Genomic DNA, 11,223 nt, shown 5'->3' with positions numbered 1-11,223 from the left:
CAGATCGTGTATCAGGGAATCCCCATATGGTGATTGATCTACTTCCATAGCTGGTCTGCAATGCAAGAGATAAAAGCGTCATAATAAGGCAGTGGCGACATCCTACAGTGATCGCGAGAAACGTTTCAATTCATTGATTCAGAGAGGTTGATCGCACGATAGGTTGAGGTCCTCGCGATCGCAAAATGGCACGCGGATAGTAAAAATTATCAAGAAATATAATTAAAAAAATATTCACGGCGAACGATCGTATCGAATGACGATGGCGTCGGCTTACGTTAAAAATGAGCAAGGTAAAAATCGTTTTTTCGCTCTGTTAAAAAGTCTCGGTTCTCTCGACGAATAAACTATTTATAACCTGTAGGATGTAAACAACCTATATTGCTCAAAATGTAAGCCGCATTCTGATACTTATTCTGTCCTTATATCATAATGAATTATCGACAAATTCATATGATATCAAATAAATATTTCGTTTCATGTAACTTGATGGGACTGTTGTAACAGAAATATTTATACCTTGGATTCATTTTGATTCATCAATTTAATTTTTTCATATCACGATCTGTCTATTGTTGCACAGGTGGAACATTCATCCCTGCTAGTCAACGTCCGGATGGTACGTGGCGCAAGCCACGACGCGTGAAAGACGGCTATATTCCACAAGAAGAAGTTCCATTGTATGTGATGATTTGTCGAACAAACGTATTTAAATTGTTTGGTTTCTATACAGCGTCCTCACCATTGTCTTTTCAGATATGAAAGCAAAGGAAAACAAATAAAAAATAAACCCGTATACCCAGTAGGTGCAAGCCCAGAGTTCATAGCCGAACATAAAGCTAAAAAAGAGATGCTACTGGCAGCTAAGGCTAAAACCATTCCTGGTGCTTCGGCGAAAACAGAAGCCAAGAAGAAAAAGAAAAAGAATAAAAACAAGAGTACTGAACATATAACGGAAGAATTGGCTAAAACCACGATCTCTGAGCCAGAACAGAAGAATGAACCGTCGCAACAGAATAGCAAACCACAGTCTGATGCTAAACCAGTACCAAATAATCAAATCCCAACGCCGAAACCAAATGTTACTAATCAGTCAGAGACTGCGATACCAGACCCACAAAAAAGACTAAAGAATCTAAGGAAGAAGATCAGAGAAATTGAAACGTTAGAGGAGAAGATTAAGTCTGGATTATTAAAGAATCCAGAAAAAGATATACTTGACAAACTAGCAAGAAAAGCCGAGATTTCGAAAGAGGTTAAACGATTAGAGGCGAGTCAATAGAAGGGAAATGTTGATAAAAAATCTATTTACACACTCTCATGGATCATCACTCTTTGTAGTTGTACCTAAACAAATGTGTGTTTCTTATATTTTCAAACAATTTGACTACAGGTTTACGTAACATCGTACTTTCATTCTTTTTATACAGTAAATAAATAGCAATATAAAAAAAAAACTCTGTACATTTCTATGCGAAGATTCAATTAAATTGAATACCAATGAATTTAGTACACTATTCTGTCACTGTGTGAAAGACCAATCGATCAGATTTTAATAAAAACAAATTGTTTTCGCATGCCATACGTTATTATTCATGTCACCAACAAAATAAATGTTCTATCACCGAAACCACGGATTCATTTTAATTCACCGCTCAATTATCGAAAAAATACATGTCGTGTAACTGTTGCGTTTGTGTGTACGAATGCTAGGGATTTTATACTTTGGAAACACTGCTCGAGCGTGTAACTAACGTTGTATACAATCGCTCGTTGTCCACAACAAACGTGGAGAATGTTCGTGCGATCCGATCGAACATTTCCATAGCCCTTTTCTTTATGAAATCCACGTATGTACACGAAACCCGTTAACATTTCTTTGGTACTTTTAAATTTCGAGTCAGAATGAGATTGAGTGAGACTGAACCGATCAAGAGATCGCGATGCAGATTGAAAGAAACGTTCGTTGGTTGATCGTCGGTGAATGAATAATTAATTAGATCGAATTAATTAGAACTCAATGCCTCTTGGTAGCAAACCTGAGTGTGTTAAGTGTGGGACTCGAGAGACCCCGCTTTGGCACTCGACCGAGGCCGGTAACCTTTGCAATGCTTGCCTTGAAGAGGAGAGAAATTCCGAGACGGGTACGACTGTGAAAACCGAGGACGAGGACAAGGGAGGATCGTTGAGGCCTACCAGGAGAAGTACAAGGATCACGAGATACTGTAACTCAAAATCTGCTGGACTGCACAAAGTGGTACCTAAGGGGAAAGGACGAAGAAATTTATTCAAAAAAACTGTATGGTTATTGAGAATTGTTAGTCATTGAAAAATATCTGTTCTACCTTTTTTCTTTACTCTATTTTTTTTTTTTGTTTCTCTTAGCCAGTTAAAGCACCAACAGCCACAGCAACTCCAGTTACGAGCAATTATGTGTTCTACAAAGGCACTTATTTTCAAGTGGGTGATATAGTCTCTATGCAAGATATCGACGGAGGAATTTATTATGCCCAAATTCATGGCTTGCTCACCGATCAGTACTGTGAAAAAAGTGCTGCTGTTACTTGGCTCCTGCCTACCACAGCAAGGTATAGTGTATATACAGTATGAGTATGAATATGCATATGCAGTCTCATCCTGTATACTTGTTTCAATGAATCAGTTGCTGTTAAAACGAAAGAAAATTATAATATGTACGTGTTATGTATTTAGCCCACCACCGGACGAAGGATTCAGTCCTGAAACATATATCATAGGACCAGAAGAGGACCTCCCACGTAAATTGGAATGCATGGAATTTGTGATGCATGCACCATCAGATTATTATAAGCTAAAGAATTCACCATATCCACCACCACTCACAGAAAGAGGTACTGGATACGTATGGACAACAGTTAGGAATGAAATTGCTATATCTAGAAAGTAATGTTTTATTTGATAATTCTGTCATCGTAAAGCTGTTAGTTAACGAATATTTGTGAATCCTTGAAAAATAAAAATTATCATGCAGTATTATAATATTTATTTAATATGTTTTTCGATACAATGTAACATTGATATCTAACATTCTTCGATCATTGAGATGGGAAGATGTTCACAAACAAGATAATACTAAAGATACTGCTTTGAACGTGGCAAAGAAAATGCATTTTCATGGATTACACTATAATGGAAATATACTTTTTTTCCTTTTAGTATTGTACAGGAATGACAAAATGTTTTGTAAACATAATATCAGTAGTTTCTAAATTTGTAAATGTTTACCTTTTCTTTCTATATCTTGGAAATTCTAATTCAGTTACTCCAACTCTTCTGTATTAAAGTCAGGTATCAATATTTTGTTTTAAATTTCGTAAGAAACATCTTCTTCACAGTCGGGGAAACGATTTTTGAGAGCCTTCGGAGATAAACCGATCTTCGTTCGTTTAATTCTGGTACTGCTGAGAAGAAACATATGGAGAGTCTGTAGGCAGTATTGGTGCATTTTCGTTCGATTGTAGGGAAGGAAAATAAACCCTTGTCGTGGTATCACTCGCACTCGAAATCGTAGTGGAAACCAGTCAGCTCGGGGCCAACGAAGTAACGGCTGGTCAGAATTTGAGATCTTTTATAGCCTGTGGCAAGTCAGGCAACTTCATATCCTTTATCTGCTGCGGTATATTCATATTCTTGACAGCAGAAACAGCACGCGCCGGCGCTGCTGTGATTCCTGCCTGCACATACCAGATGGATGGAAAAAATGGAAAACGGAAAAACTTTGAGGATCGAGCTCGAGCTTAAGTTAAATAGTAGAAGTAAAGACAAATGAGTAGCTACGCAGTACATGTTTTATTCTTCGAGCATAGCGACGTATACATTTGCATTAAGGCACTGTTATCCGAGCAGACATTTACAAACAATAGCACCACCATGCGTGTTATGAGTATTTGTTTTGTAAAGCTACGAAAGACATGTTTCGAGATTCTTGGTAAAAAAAAACAAAGAATAAAGAAGAGATCACAGATAAACTATATATAAAGGAATGAGAGTGTACAAAATTGTCTGATTTTTTTTTTACTGCCGATTTACTTAGGGAGGGGGCCCCAGAAGGACAAACGGACGAGGTGAGCAAGATCGTCCTGATTTGTAAGTTCCCTAAAATTCATGTTAGGTAAATCAGTCCTACCACCATATGAAACTGCTCTACGAAACATTCCAAAGCATGCACAGCTATCAAATAAACTGCTATAGGCTGTTAACTTCTTCAAGCCCCGACAATTACGCTCGATGAATTACAAATGTTGTTCTATTAATGATTCATTCATTGTATATTCAATTCGATACCGAGACGGGTCCAAAAAGTTAAGGGATGTTTACTAAGAATTAGTTGTCACAAGTATGGCTCGATCAAGTTAAAGTTTATCACAGTGCACTGCTATTTTATATACAAAATCTGTTATTCTTGAGTACTCATGAACTATACGACTAAAGCTTGAACATTCAAATTCTCTTGAATATCGGATAACAAAGGGCTACATACCTCTTGCTTTTCCAATTTGTTTTGATCATCGATCCTCGAAAGTATCTCTGTCATATTGGTCTCTAAAACCATTCCACCCATCACCAATTCGTTCAGAATATAATGAACCTTGTCTACATGAAAAATTAGGTCCAGCTCGCATACATTCTCAAAACATTTGTCCAATGTCTCCACAAAGACTTGTATCAAATCTAAAATTCCCAACTCCGATTCCGAACTATCGACACAGAATACAAAATATAATGTCGCATAATGTCGATAGATCAGCTTGTAATCGGAGCCGCCGATTAAACTTCCACCTTCCAGGAAATTACAAACATTGTCATCCCTTTTAGAAACTAATTGAAACGTCTCCTTTATGATCTGTTGCTGCATGTCCTCGTTCTGAAGAAATAAAAAATATTTTAACAACTTGCGATTAACTACAACGATAAGAAAAACACCTGTATTATTGTACTTACGAAGTACTGATAAAATTTCGAGAGTCGAGGTTTTCCATGATTATTGAACACTAAAATAGCCTTAATCATGACTGACGATTAGTTGTAAACGTAAACGTTGATTTCCTTTTCTTCACCGACAATATATATTCATTTGTGATACGGCAAAAATTAAAGTAAATGTCGTAAAAGTTACACGTGTAGATAATACATTTTAGAGCTGTCAGTACGTTCAACCCTCTTCGCAAACTATAACCATTCTTCACTTTTTATTCATCGTTCTCAACGTGCCTATCAACGGTAACGTTGTGTAACACTTACTTTGTGAATTATCGCAATCGTCAATAATAATTCCACAACTGTAGATTACAATAATCAACTTCAACAAATCAAAATCACAAAAAGACACGATTTCTCTTGACAACTACTGTTGCGCATGGCTCCATTTTCTAGACATCTATCGGGAACATGCCGGAACTACAACAAATCTGTAGATACGATAACACGTGACCGTATCATCAGAGAGGAAATGAGAGTGCTCACGCCAGGGATTTTAGCACAGACGAGGTACAGGAGTAGACCAATCACCATATAGGGTTTCGTGTCTCACGATCTGAAATACCGACATCGTTAACAACAACTAGATTTCTTACGCCCTCTACTCTGATGAACGATAAAACTTGTAACTAGATCCACATGAACTTTAGACCATAAACCTATGATAAATGATGATGATACGACTCTGTACCTCATACACGAGTACGGCCTACCATTCTCGCACACGGGTGTAAATTCTCACCGACGAGAATTTCCTTAGTGTTCTTCTGCACCGACGAGATACCGTCGTTGGCCTTCTGTTTCTTACTCCAGCCAAAATCTATCCTAGAGGGCGGTAGAAAACACCGTATTTTTCGAGCGACACATTCTCCCGTAAGGCTGGCAGTCTTTATCATATATATATCTCGTCGGTGCCGCGGGGCTCTAGAGCCCCCTTACCATCGGTCGGAACTAATATTGTGGAACCAATATCACAGACGAGATGTAGGAGCAAAGAAAATAGGAGAGTGCCACCGACGAAATATTTCGTCGATGCCCAGGTTCTATTCCATGCTAAAAAAGCGATGGCACAAAAGTGAAAACGCCGAAACCCCGGGCGTGAGCACTCTCATATCTTCTCTGATAAAGCTTAATTTACAATCAGTCATAATGTTCCGCAACATTCTTCTTGCCGCTTTTTATCGTTTATTTGTGTATTACTGACTAACAAAGCTGTATTTTGAGAGTTTTTGAAGTTTTATCGGCAAATGACGTATTTATTTACGTCACTATACCTTATGAGCTCAACAAAAGACGCTAATAGCGCCAGGAGAGCGCAGTTACAGAATCAGTAGCACCAGTGACAGTGACAGTAACTGTACGAGTCACTGCGGTGCATAATTCAGATCAGTTGCAACAGGAGTTCCTTTTTTCTAACTCATCGACTATAAAAATGTATTGTCAAAATTACACGTTACCTTTCCACGAATCGTAAGTTTGAACTCACGAGGGAACAGTAAATGGAGAGTTGCCAAATGCAGCGTAACGCAATCAACGCATCTCAAAGGTAAAATTGTTTACAGCACATTCCATTTACTAATTGCATTCAACAGTATGTGTATTACATTAGATTTTCCTTACGCGTTACGTTTTATATTGTTCGGAAAAGTAATTCGTTTGTTTATAACATAACAAATAACAGTGTCGTACGAAAACAATACTATCGACAGTATTAAATACAATATTTATTTACGGAAAATTTGTAATACACTTGCTTGTGAAATAAAGATGTTTGCATTATTTTTTCAACTAATAAACTTTACGTTAATGAGTTTAACTATCGACAAAGAATGCAAAAGTACTTAAAATTTTTCATCTATTTTGCAACAATTCTTCAGCTTCTCTATGGTTCCCTACGACTCTGTAATATTCTTAAACTTACAACTACACTTTGATTTATTGCATTGTTCATGCAATACAGAACAAGAAATTTATGGTTTGATAACCTTATCTAAGTTTTTTGTTGACTGTTTATGTTGCTTGATCGAATGTACATTGATTGAAACTTCTGATAATATCGATGTACATTATATCGCATTGTTTCATTTGCGATTGTTTGAGGTAGGCAATATGTATTATTTTTGCCTAGATGGACAGACTGCGACTATTGCCATTGGAATTACCATCAGCCACCAGTATAAATAATAATGGAATAGTCAAAGGAAAGATATCATTCGTCCGAAGATTAGCTGTAGGATTTATCATTTTGGCTACACTAGGTTTATTATATGTACCGGCATATCACTCTGCCCAAAGCCCATTCTCAGGCTTAGGTGAGACTCCATCCCCTGCAGTGTCTGTTGGTGAAACGCGTTCAGTAGCCTCCCTGGGTATGCATTTACTAACATTGCTTGAAGTCCTATTGAAATAAAAATTAACCAGTATTGATCCTCAATTTCGTTTTTTTACTGTCACTTTTCTGATTAGCAGTTAGTAATTAATATATGTGTATCAATAGGTATAGATTATTTATAAGATCATTTAGAAGTATAAAACGGCTATAAACAATTATTACTGCTATAGAAATAAATATAGATTTTCGGATATAAATCGAATTAGAGAAACAACAGGTAATAGAATTAGTCTCTCTTCTTTGCTTTTCTACTGTAGAATGCTTGAATATTGTTAAAATTGAATGGGTAATTTTCTAGCATGTTAGAAAAAGCTGAGGGAAAGATAGGATACAAATACTTCTGTTTCTACAGAATCAAATTTTAAACAAATTTTTTTACAGCACAGCTGCCAGGATGGGCATATAATACCTCGAGAGATCTGTGTACATATATTCATCCAGAGAATACAACTTCAGTTTTAAATCCCATTGGTATTTGTTCTCCAGGGCCGTATCTCCTCATAGTTGTTTGTTCAGCTGTTTCAAATCACAAAGCTAGAGAAGCGATAAGGAACACATGGGCTAATAAGATCAGTCTGGAAAATATTTATAATTCAACGGTAAAGGTAGCCTTTCTTTTGGGACAGAGCGACAATGACACTTTAAACGTATGTATAGATGTGTCTTAAAATGTTTCTAAATGCAAGCTATAAAAAAATATTTGACAGTATTACCACTTTACAGAGTTTAATTGCCGATGAATATCAACAATACAATGATATTATTCAAGAAAAATTCTATGATACATACAACAACTTAACATTGAAATCTGTTATGATGCTGAAATGGGTAACATTTAATTGTAAACAAGCAAAATATCTTATGAAAACCGACGATGATATGTTTGTAAATATTCCTACATTAATGAAGACATTGAAATCCAGACCACAATCTACGGATACATTAATGGGGTCTCTTATTTGCAATGCAAAACCCATTTTAGACCCAAACAACAAATGGTAAGTAGAAAGTGACTACAGGATACTTGTCAATTATGAAATCTGTTACTAAACTTGATGTCGATTTATTTATTAGGTACACACCAAAATATATGTACTCGGGAAAAATATATCCTAATTATTTATCAGGTACAGGATATGTAATGAGTCTAGATGTTGCATTTAAATTGTATCAAGCAGCATTAACAATGCCATTGCTTCATTTAGAAGATGTTTACATCACGGGCCTCTGCGCAAAACGTGCAAAAGTCCGGCCTCTAAATCATCTTGGTTTCAGTTACATACAAAGAAAATTAGATCCTTGCATATTAAGGAACGTTATAACAACACACAAAGTGAATTCGTCTAATATGTACGTAATATGGAACAAATTACATGATACAAATTTATCTTGCAACAATCATTCCTATACCGACAAAAAGTCGATGAAATTAAGCAGAAAAGGTAGAAATGTTGGATATTATATAGTGAAAAAAACAGTAACCAACAAATGCATTTGAAACGATTAGTATTTCAAACATTGAACTTGTTATTTATTATTGATTTATTATTTGTTAAAAAGTGAACTATTTAACGGATACGAAGATCCGAAATAGACCAATTGAACATTGGTCTCAAAATAACGTAAGATCTGTTTAAGTATCATTAATAGATCTGGAAACACTTGAAAATATTAAACTAAAAACCGTACTTCCTTTAAATTTTGTTTGACGATGCTATAATCCATACTACATATTTTTACAGCAAGAAAGATTTGTATTTGATGTTTAACGATAATTAATGAAGGTTTTATACGGTATTTTTCCATTTAAATAGCAGTAGTTCTTAAGGAAACACTGTCAATTAGATTTCTTGTAAAAAATGTTAAATTCTTTGCCTAAATGTATAAAAGTTTGATGATTAAGTATCAAACCAACTATCCAGCTTCCATTTAAAAGAAAACTTTGAAATTACACGTACACGAATCAAAGAATATATAATTTAAAAGTATGTCTGCTAATTACATACAAGTAACATAGCCAATTATAAAAGAAATTTCCAACAGACGGTGCGGATGGACGATGATAATTTAACATATCGAATCGCTTACCGTAGATTGCCAACGGTTTCCTCAATCTTATCATGCTTCCTTTAGAATCTCATTAACGTTAACGAAGGTAGTTTACTGCGACTAGGTTTTGAAATCCTAAGAAGAAGACTTATATGTTGTACTCTATGTTGATATTATGTATATACCGTGATGTTTGAATATTTGTATTTTGTTTCGAATTGTTCTTATATTTTTATAAAATATAACAAATTTTTATTGGACAATGTATTTACATTCCATGTTATAAAGAAATACTTCTAATATTTGCTATAAACACGATATTAAATTACGTTCATTGTCTTGACAATGCGATGTGTAATGAAAATTATTAAAGTATACAGGGTGTCCCAGATTTTAATGTTCAAACTTGGTGAATATATTCTATGGTACTAAATAAGAAAAAAATGTTAGGTAAACATAAGTCACATAGAGCTCTATTAAAAAGTTATAACAAAAGTACGAAATACAAGTAATATAGGAATACTAACCGACTTGCTGTTATTGCGAGCATTAGCTTGAATAGATCAATATATTCACTACTTAACATCGTCACTTCCATAGTTAATTAATACTCCATTTCAAAATGTCTACCATTCTTGACAATACATGATTGTCAATGATTGTCATGAATTTATAACTGTGCGAATTTCGTTTCTATTCTGTTTTATTTCATTAAATGAATTATTAATCTTTTGCATTAATTCATTACATGGATTTATTCGTGTTTGATACACTTTATCTTTCAAAGTTCCCCACAGATGGAAAGGCAATCTTGGTGACCAAGAGATATCCATCTGTGAGGAAACCGATTTCACACATCTTCCAAAAAATATGATAATTCGTTTTTTAGAAAATTCAAAAATTCAGTTGAGGTCAACCGATCCTGTGAAAAATAAGGTCCTACTATCATATCATTGTACAGGCCTGCCCATACATTGCATTTGAATTGATATCGAAAAGCAACTGTTCGTGTCACATGTGGATTTCTTCTTGCCCATACATGATTATTATGCACATTAAAAATTCCTCCTCTCGTAAACGTTGATTCATCAGTCCACAATACTTTTGATGGGAACAAATTATCTTGTTGTACTGCATACACACACCACTGACAGACTTCCAATCGTTTTTCATAATCAGCTGGTGTAAGCTCCTTGTACCCTCGTGTAATGAGACGGATGTCTGTTATCAAAGTGGAGAGATCGCCATACAGTCGACCGTGATAACCCCAGTTGATACGAGGCATTACGAACACTTGCTATTGGATTATTATTAAAAAAATTCAGTATTTTTGATGTGCGATTTCGTTACCTTGTAACTCTATTGAATTCATTTCCTTCGAGACATGATTCGAAGGATCTTGTTGTTAATAATTGTCGGTGACAATGTATGAACACTCTGTAATTCGGTGCTCTTCGTCCAGGAAATCGGCGTTGGTACTTCCTCGCAGCAGCTCGGGCATTCCCATTGCAGAAGTCGTAAATGAAATGCATATCTACATATTCTCGATTCGTATAAATACTTGTGGCATTTCGATATGAACTCCAATAACTTACTAATAGCTATTACTAGCGAAAATTACTTTCAATCTTAAGTGACCTCAGACAATAAACACAGCTTACTTAAACACACTCAATGTAAATATTGCTGATCTATTTGAGCCAATACTTGCATTAACAGCAAGTCGGTTACTATTCCTATATTACTTCTATTCTATATTTTTATTA

General features: G+C 35.4%; 4 protein-coding genes across 8 annotated transcripts; 3 read left to right on the top strand and 1 right to left on the bottom strand.

Moving 5' to 3' along the window:
* Positions 1-138: 138 nt before the first annotated feature.
* Pym (partner of Y14 and mago) lies at positions 139-1,577 on the top strand. The gene is made up of 3 exons (XM_076790787.1): positions 139-293; positions 584-680; positions 757-1,577. The coding sequence occupies exons 1-3, from the start codon at positions 257-259 to the stop codon at positions 1,280-1,282; spliced, it is 660 nt and encodes a 219-aa protein (XP_076646902.1). The 5' UTR covers positions 139-256; the 3' UTR covers positions 1,283-1,577.
* Positions 1,578-1,699: 122 nt separating this feature from the next.
* Positions 1,700-3,010, top strand: LOC143355702 (GATA zinc finger domain-containing protein 1). Of its 2 annotated transcripts, XM_076790775.1 has the most exons (4): positions 1,700-1,850; positions 2,035-2,299; positions 2,386-2,588; positions 2,713-3,010. In XM_076790775.1, exons 1-4 carry the CDS (start codon positions 1,840-1,842, stop codon positions 2,924-2,926), a joined length of 693 nt encoding a protein of 230 aa, XP_076646890.1. In that variant the 5' UTR covers positions 1,700-1,839; the 3' UTR covers positions 2,927-3,010. The 2 variants fall into 2 exon arrangements, with proteins under 2 accessions (XP_076646890.1, XP_076646882.1); XM_076790767.1 differs by having other exon boundaries at positions 1,700-2,299.
* On the bottom strand, positions 3,006-5,419 carry Or (AP-3 complex subunit sigma-2 or). Of its 3 annotated transcripts, XM_076790864.1 has the most exons (4): positions 5,281-5,419; positions 4,981-5,208; positions 4,520-4,903; positions 3,006-3,713 (listed from the first exon to the last, which is right to left on the bottom strand). In XM_076790864.1, the coding sequence occupies exons 2-4, from the start codon at positions 5,047-5,049 to the stop codon at positions 3,591-3,593; spliced, it is 576 nt and encodes a 191-aa protein (XP_076646979.1). In that variant the 5' UTR covers positions 5,050-5,208; positions 5,281-5,419; the 3' UTR covers positions 3,006-3,590. The 3 variants fall into 3 exon arrangements, with proteins under 3 accessions (XP_076646979.1, XP_076646972.1, XP_076646984.1); XM_076790857.1 differs by having other exon boundaries at positions 4,981-5,392; XM_076790869.1 differs by lacking the exon at positions 3,006-3,713 and adding an exon at positions 3,814-4,134 and having other exon boundaries at positions 4,981-5,403.
* Positions 5,420-6,100: 681 nt separating this feature from the next.
* LOC143355487 (beta-1,3-galactosyltransferase 1) lies at positions 6,101-9,320 on the top strand. Of its 2 annotated transcripts, none has more exons than XM_076790325.1 (5): positions 6,101-6,562; positions 7,145-7,328; positions 7,790-8,055; positions 8,132-8,406; positions 8,483-9,320. In XM_076790325.1, exons 2-5 carry the CDS (start codon positions 7,145-7,147, stop codon positions 8,904-8,906), a joined length of 1,149 nt encoding a protein of 382 aa, XP_076646440.1. In that variant the 5' UTR covers positions 6,101-6,562; the 3' UTR covers positions 8,907-9,320. The 2 variants fall into 2 exon arrangements, with proteins under 2 accessions (XP_076646440.1, XP_076646430.1); XM_076790315.1 differs by having other exon boundaries at positions 7,145-7,385.
* The last annotated feature ends 1,903 nt before the right edge of the window (positions 9,321-11,223 follow it).

Source organism: Halictus rubicundus, chromosome 1 (assembly GCF_050948215.1).
Source record: "Halictus rubicundus isolate RS-2024b chromosome 1, iyHalRubi1_principal, whole genome shotgun sequence".
Taxonomy (NCBI): domain Eukaryota; kingdom Metazoa; phylum Arthropoda; class Insecta; order Hymenoptera; family Halictidae; genus Halictus; species Halictus rubicundus.
This window is presented reverse-complemented; position numbering and strand designations above follow the sequence as displayed.

What these genes read in the sequence shown, in the direction of transcription:
- Pym (XM_076790787.1), top strand. Translation starts at nt 257, where the DNA reads ATGACGATGGCGTCGGCTTACGTTAAAAATGAGCAAG. An exon ending in TTACGTTAAAAATGAGCAAG is followed by an intron (nt 294 to 583) that starts GTAAAAATCGTT and finishes ATTGTTGCACAG; the next exon opens with GTGGAACATTCATCCCTGCT. An exon ending in CCACAAGAAGAAGTTCCATT is followed by an intron (nt 681 to 756) that starts GTATGTGATGAT and finishes TTGTCTTTTCAG; the next exon opens with ATATGAAAGCAAAGGAAAAC.
- LOC143355487 (XM_076790315.1), top strand. Translation starts at nt 7,145, where the DNA reads ATGGACAGACTGCGACTATTGCCATTGGAATTACCATCAGCCACCAGT. An exon ending in GCGTTCAGTAGCCTCCCTGG is followed by an intron (nt 7,386 to 7,789) that starts GTATGCATTTAC and finishes ATTTTTTTACAG; the next exon opens with CACAGCTGCCAGGATGGGCA. An exon ending in GCGACAATGACACTTTAAAC is followed by an intron (nt 8,056 to 8,131) that starts GTATGTATAGAT and finishes ACCACTTTACAG; the next exon opens with AGTTTAATTGCCGATGAATA.
- LOC143355702 (XM_076790767.1), top strand. Translation starts at nt 2,021, where the DNA reads ATGCCTCTTGGTAGCAAACCTGAGTGTGTTAAGTGTGGGACTCGAGAG. An exon ending in GAAATTTATTCAAAAAAACT is followed by an intron (nt 2,300 to 2,385) that starts GTATGGTTATTG and finishes TGTTTCTCTTAG; the next exon opens with CCAGTTAAAGCACCAACAGC. An exon ending in CTCCTGCCTACCACAGCAAG is followed by an intron (nt 2,589 to 2,712) that starts GTATAGTGTATA and finishes TTATGTATTTAG; the next exon opens with CCCACCACCGGACGAAGGAT.
- Or (XM_076790864.1), bottom strand. Translation starts at nt 5,049, where the DNA reads ATGATTAAGGCTATTTTAGTGTTCAATAATCATGGAAAACCTCGACTC. An exon ending in CGAAATTTTATCAGTACTTC is followed by an intron (nt 4,904 to 4,980) that starts GTAAGTACAATA and finishes TTATTTCTTCAG; the next exon opens with AACGAGGACATGCAGCAACA. An exon ending in ACAAATTGGAAAAGCAAGAG is followed by an intron (nt 3,714 to 4,519) that starts GTATGTAGCCCT and finishes TGGTATGTGCAG; the next exon opens with GCAGGAATCACAGCAGCGCC.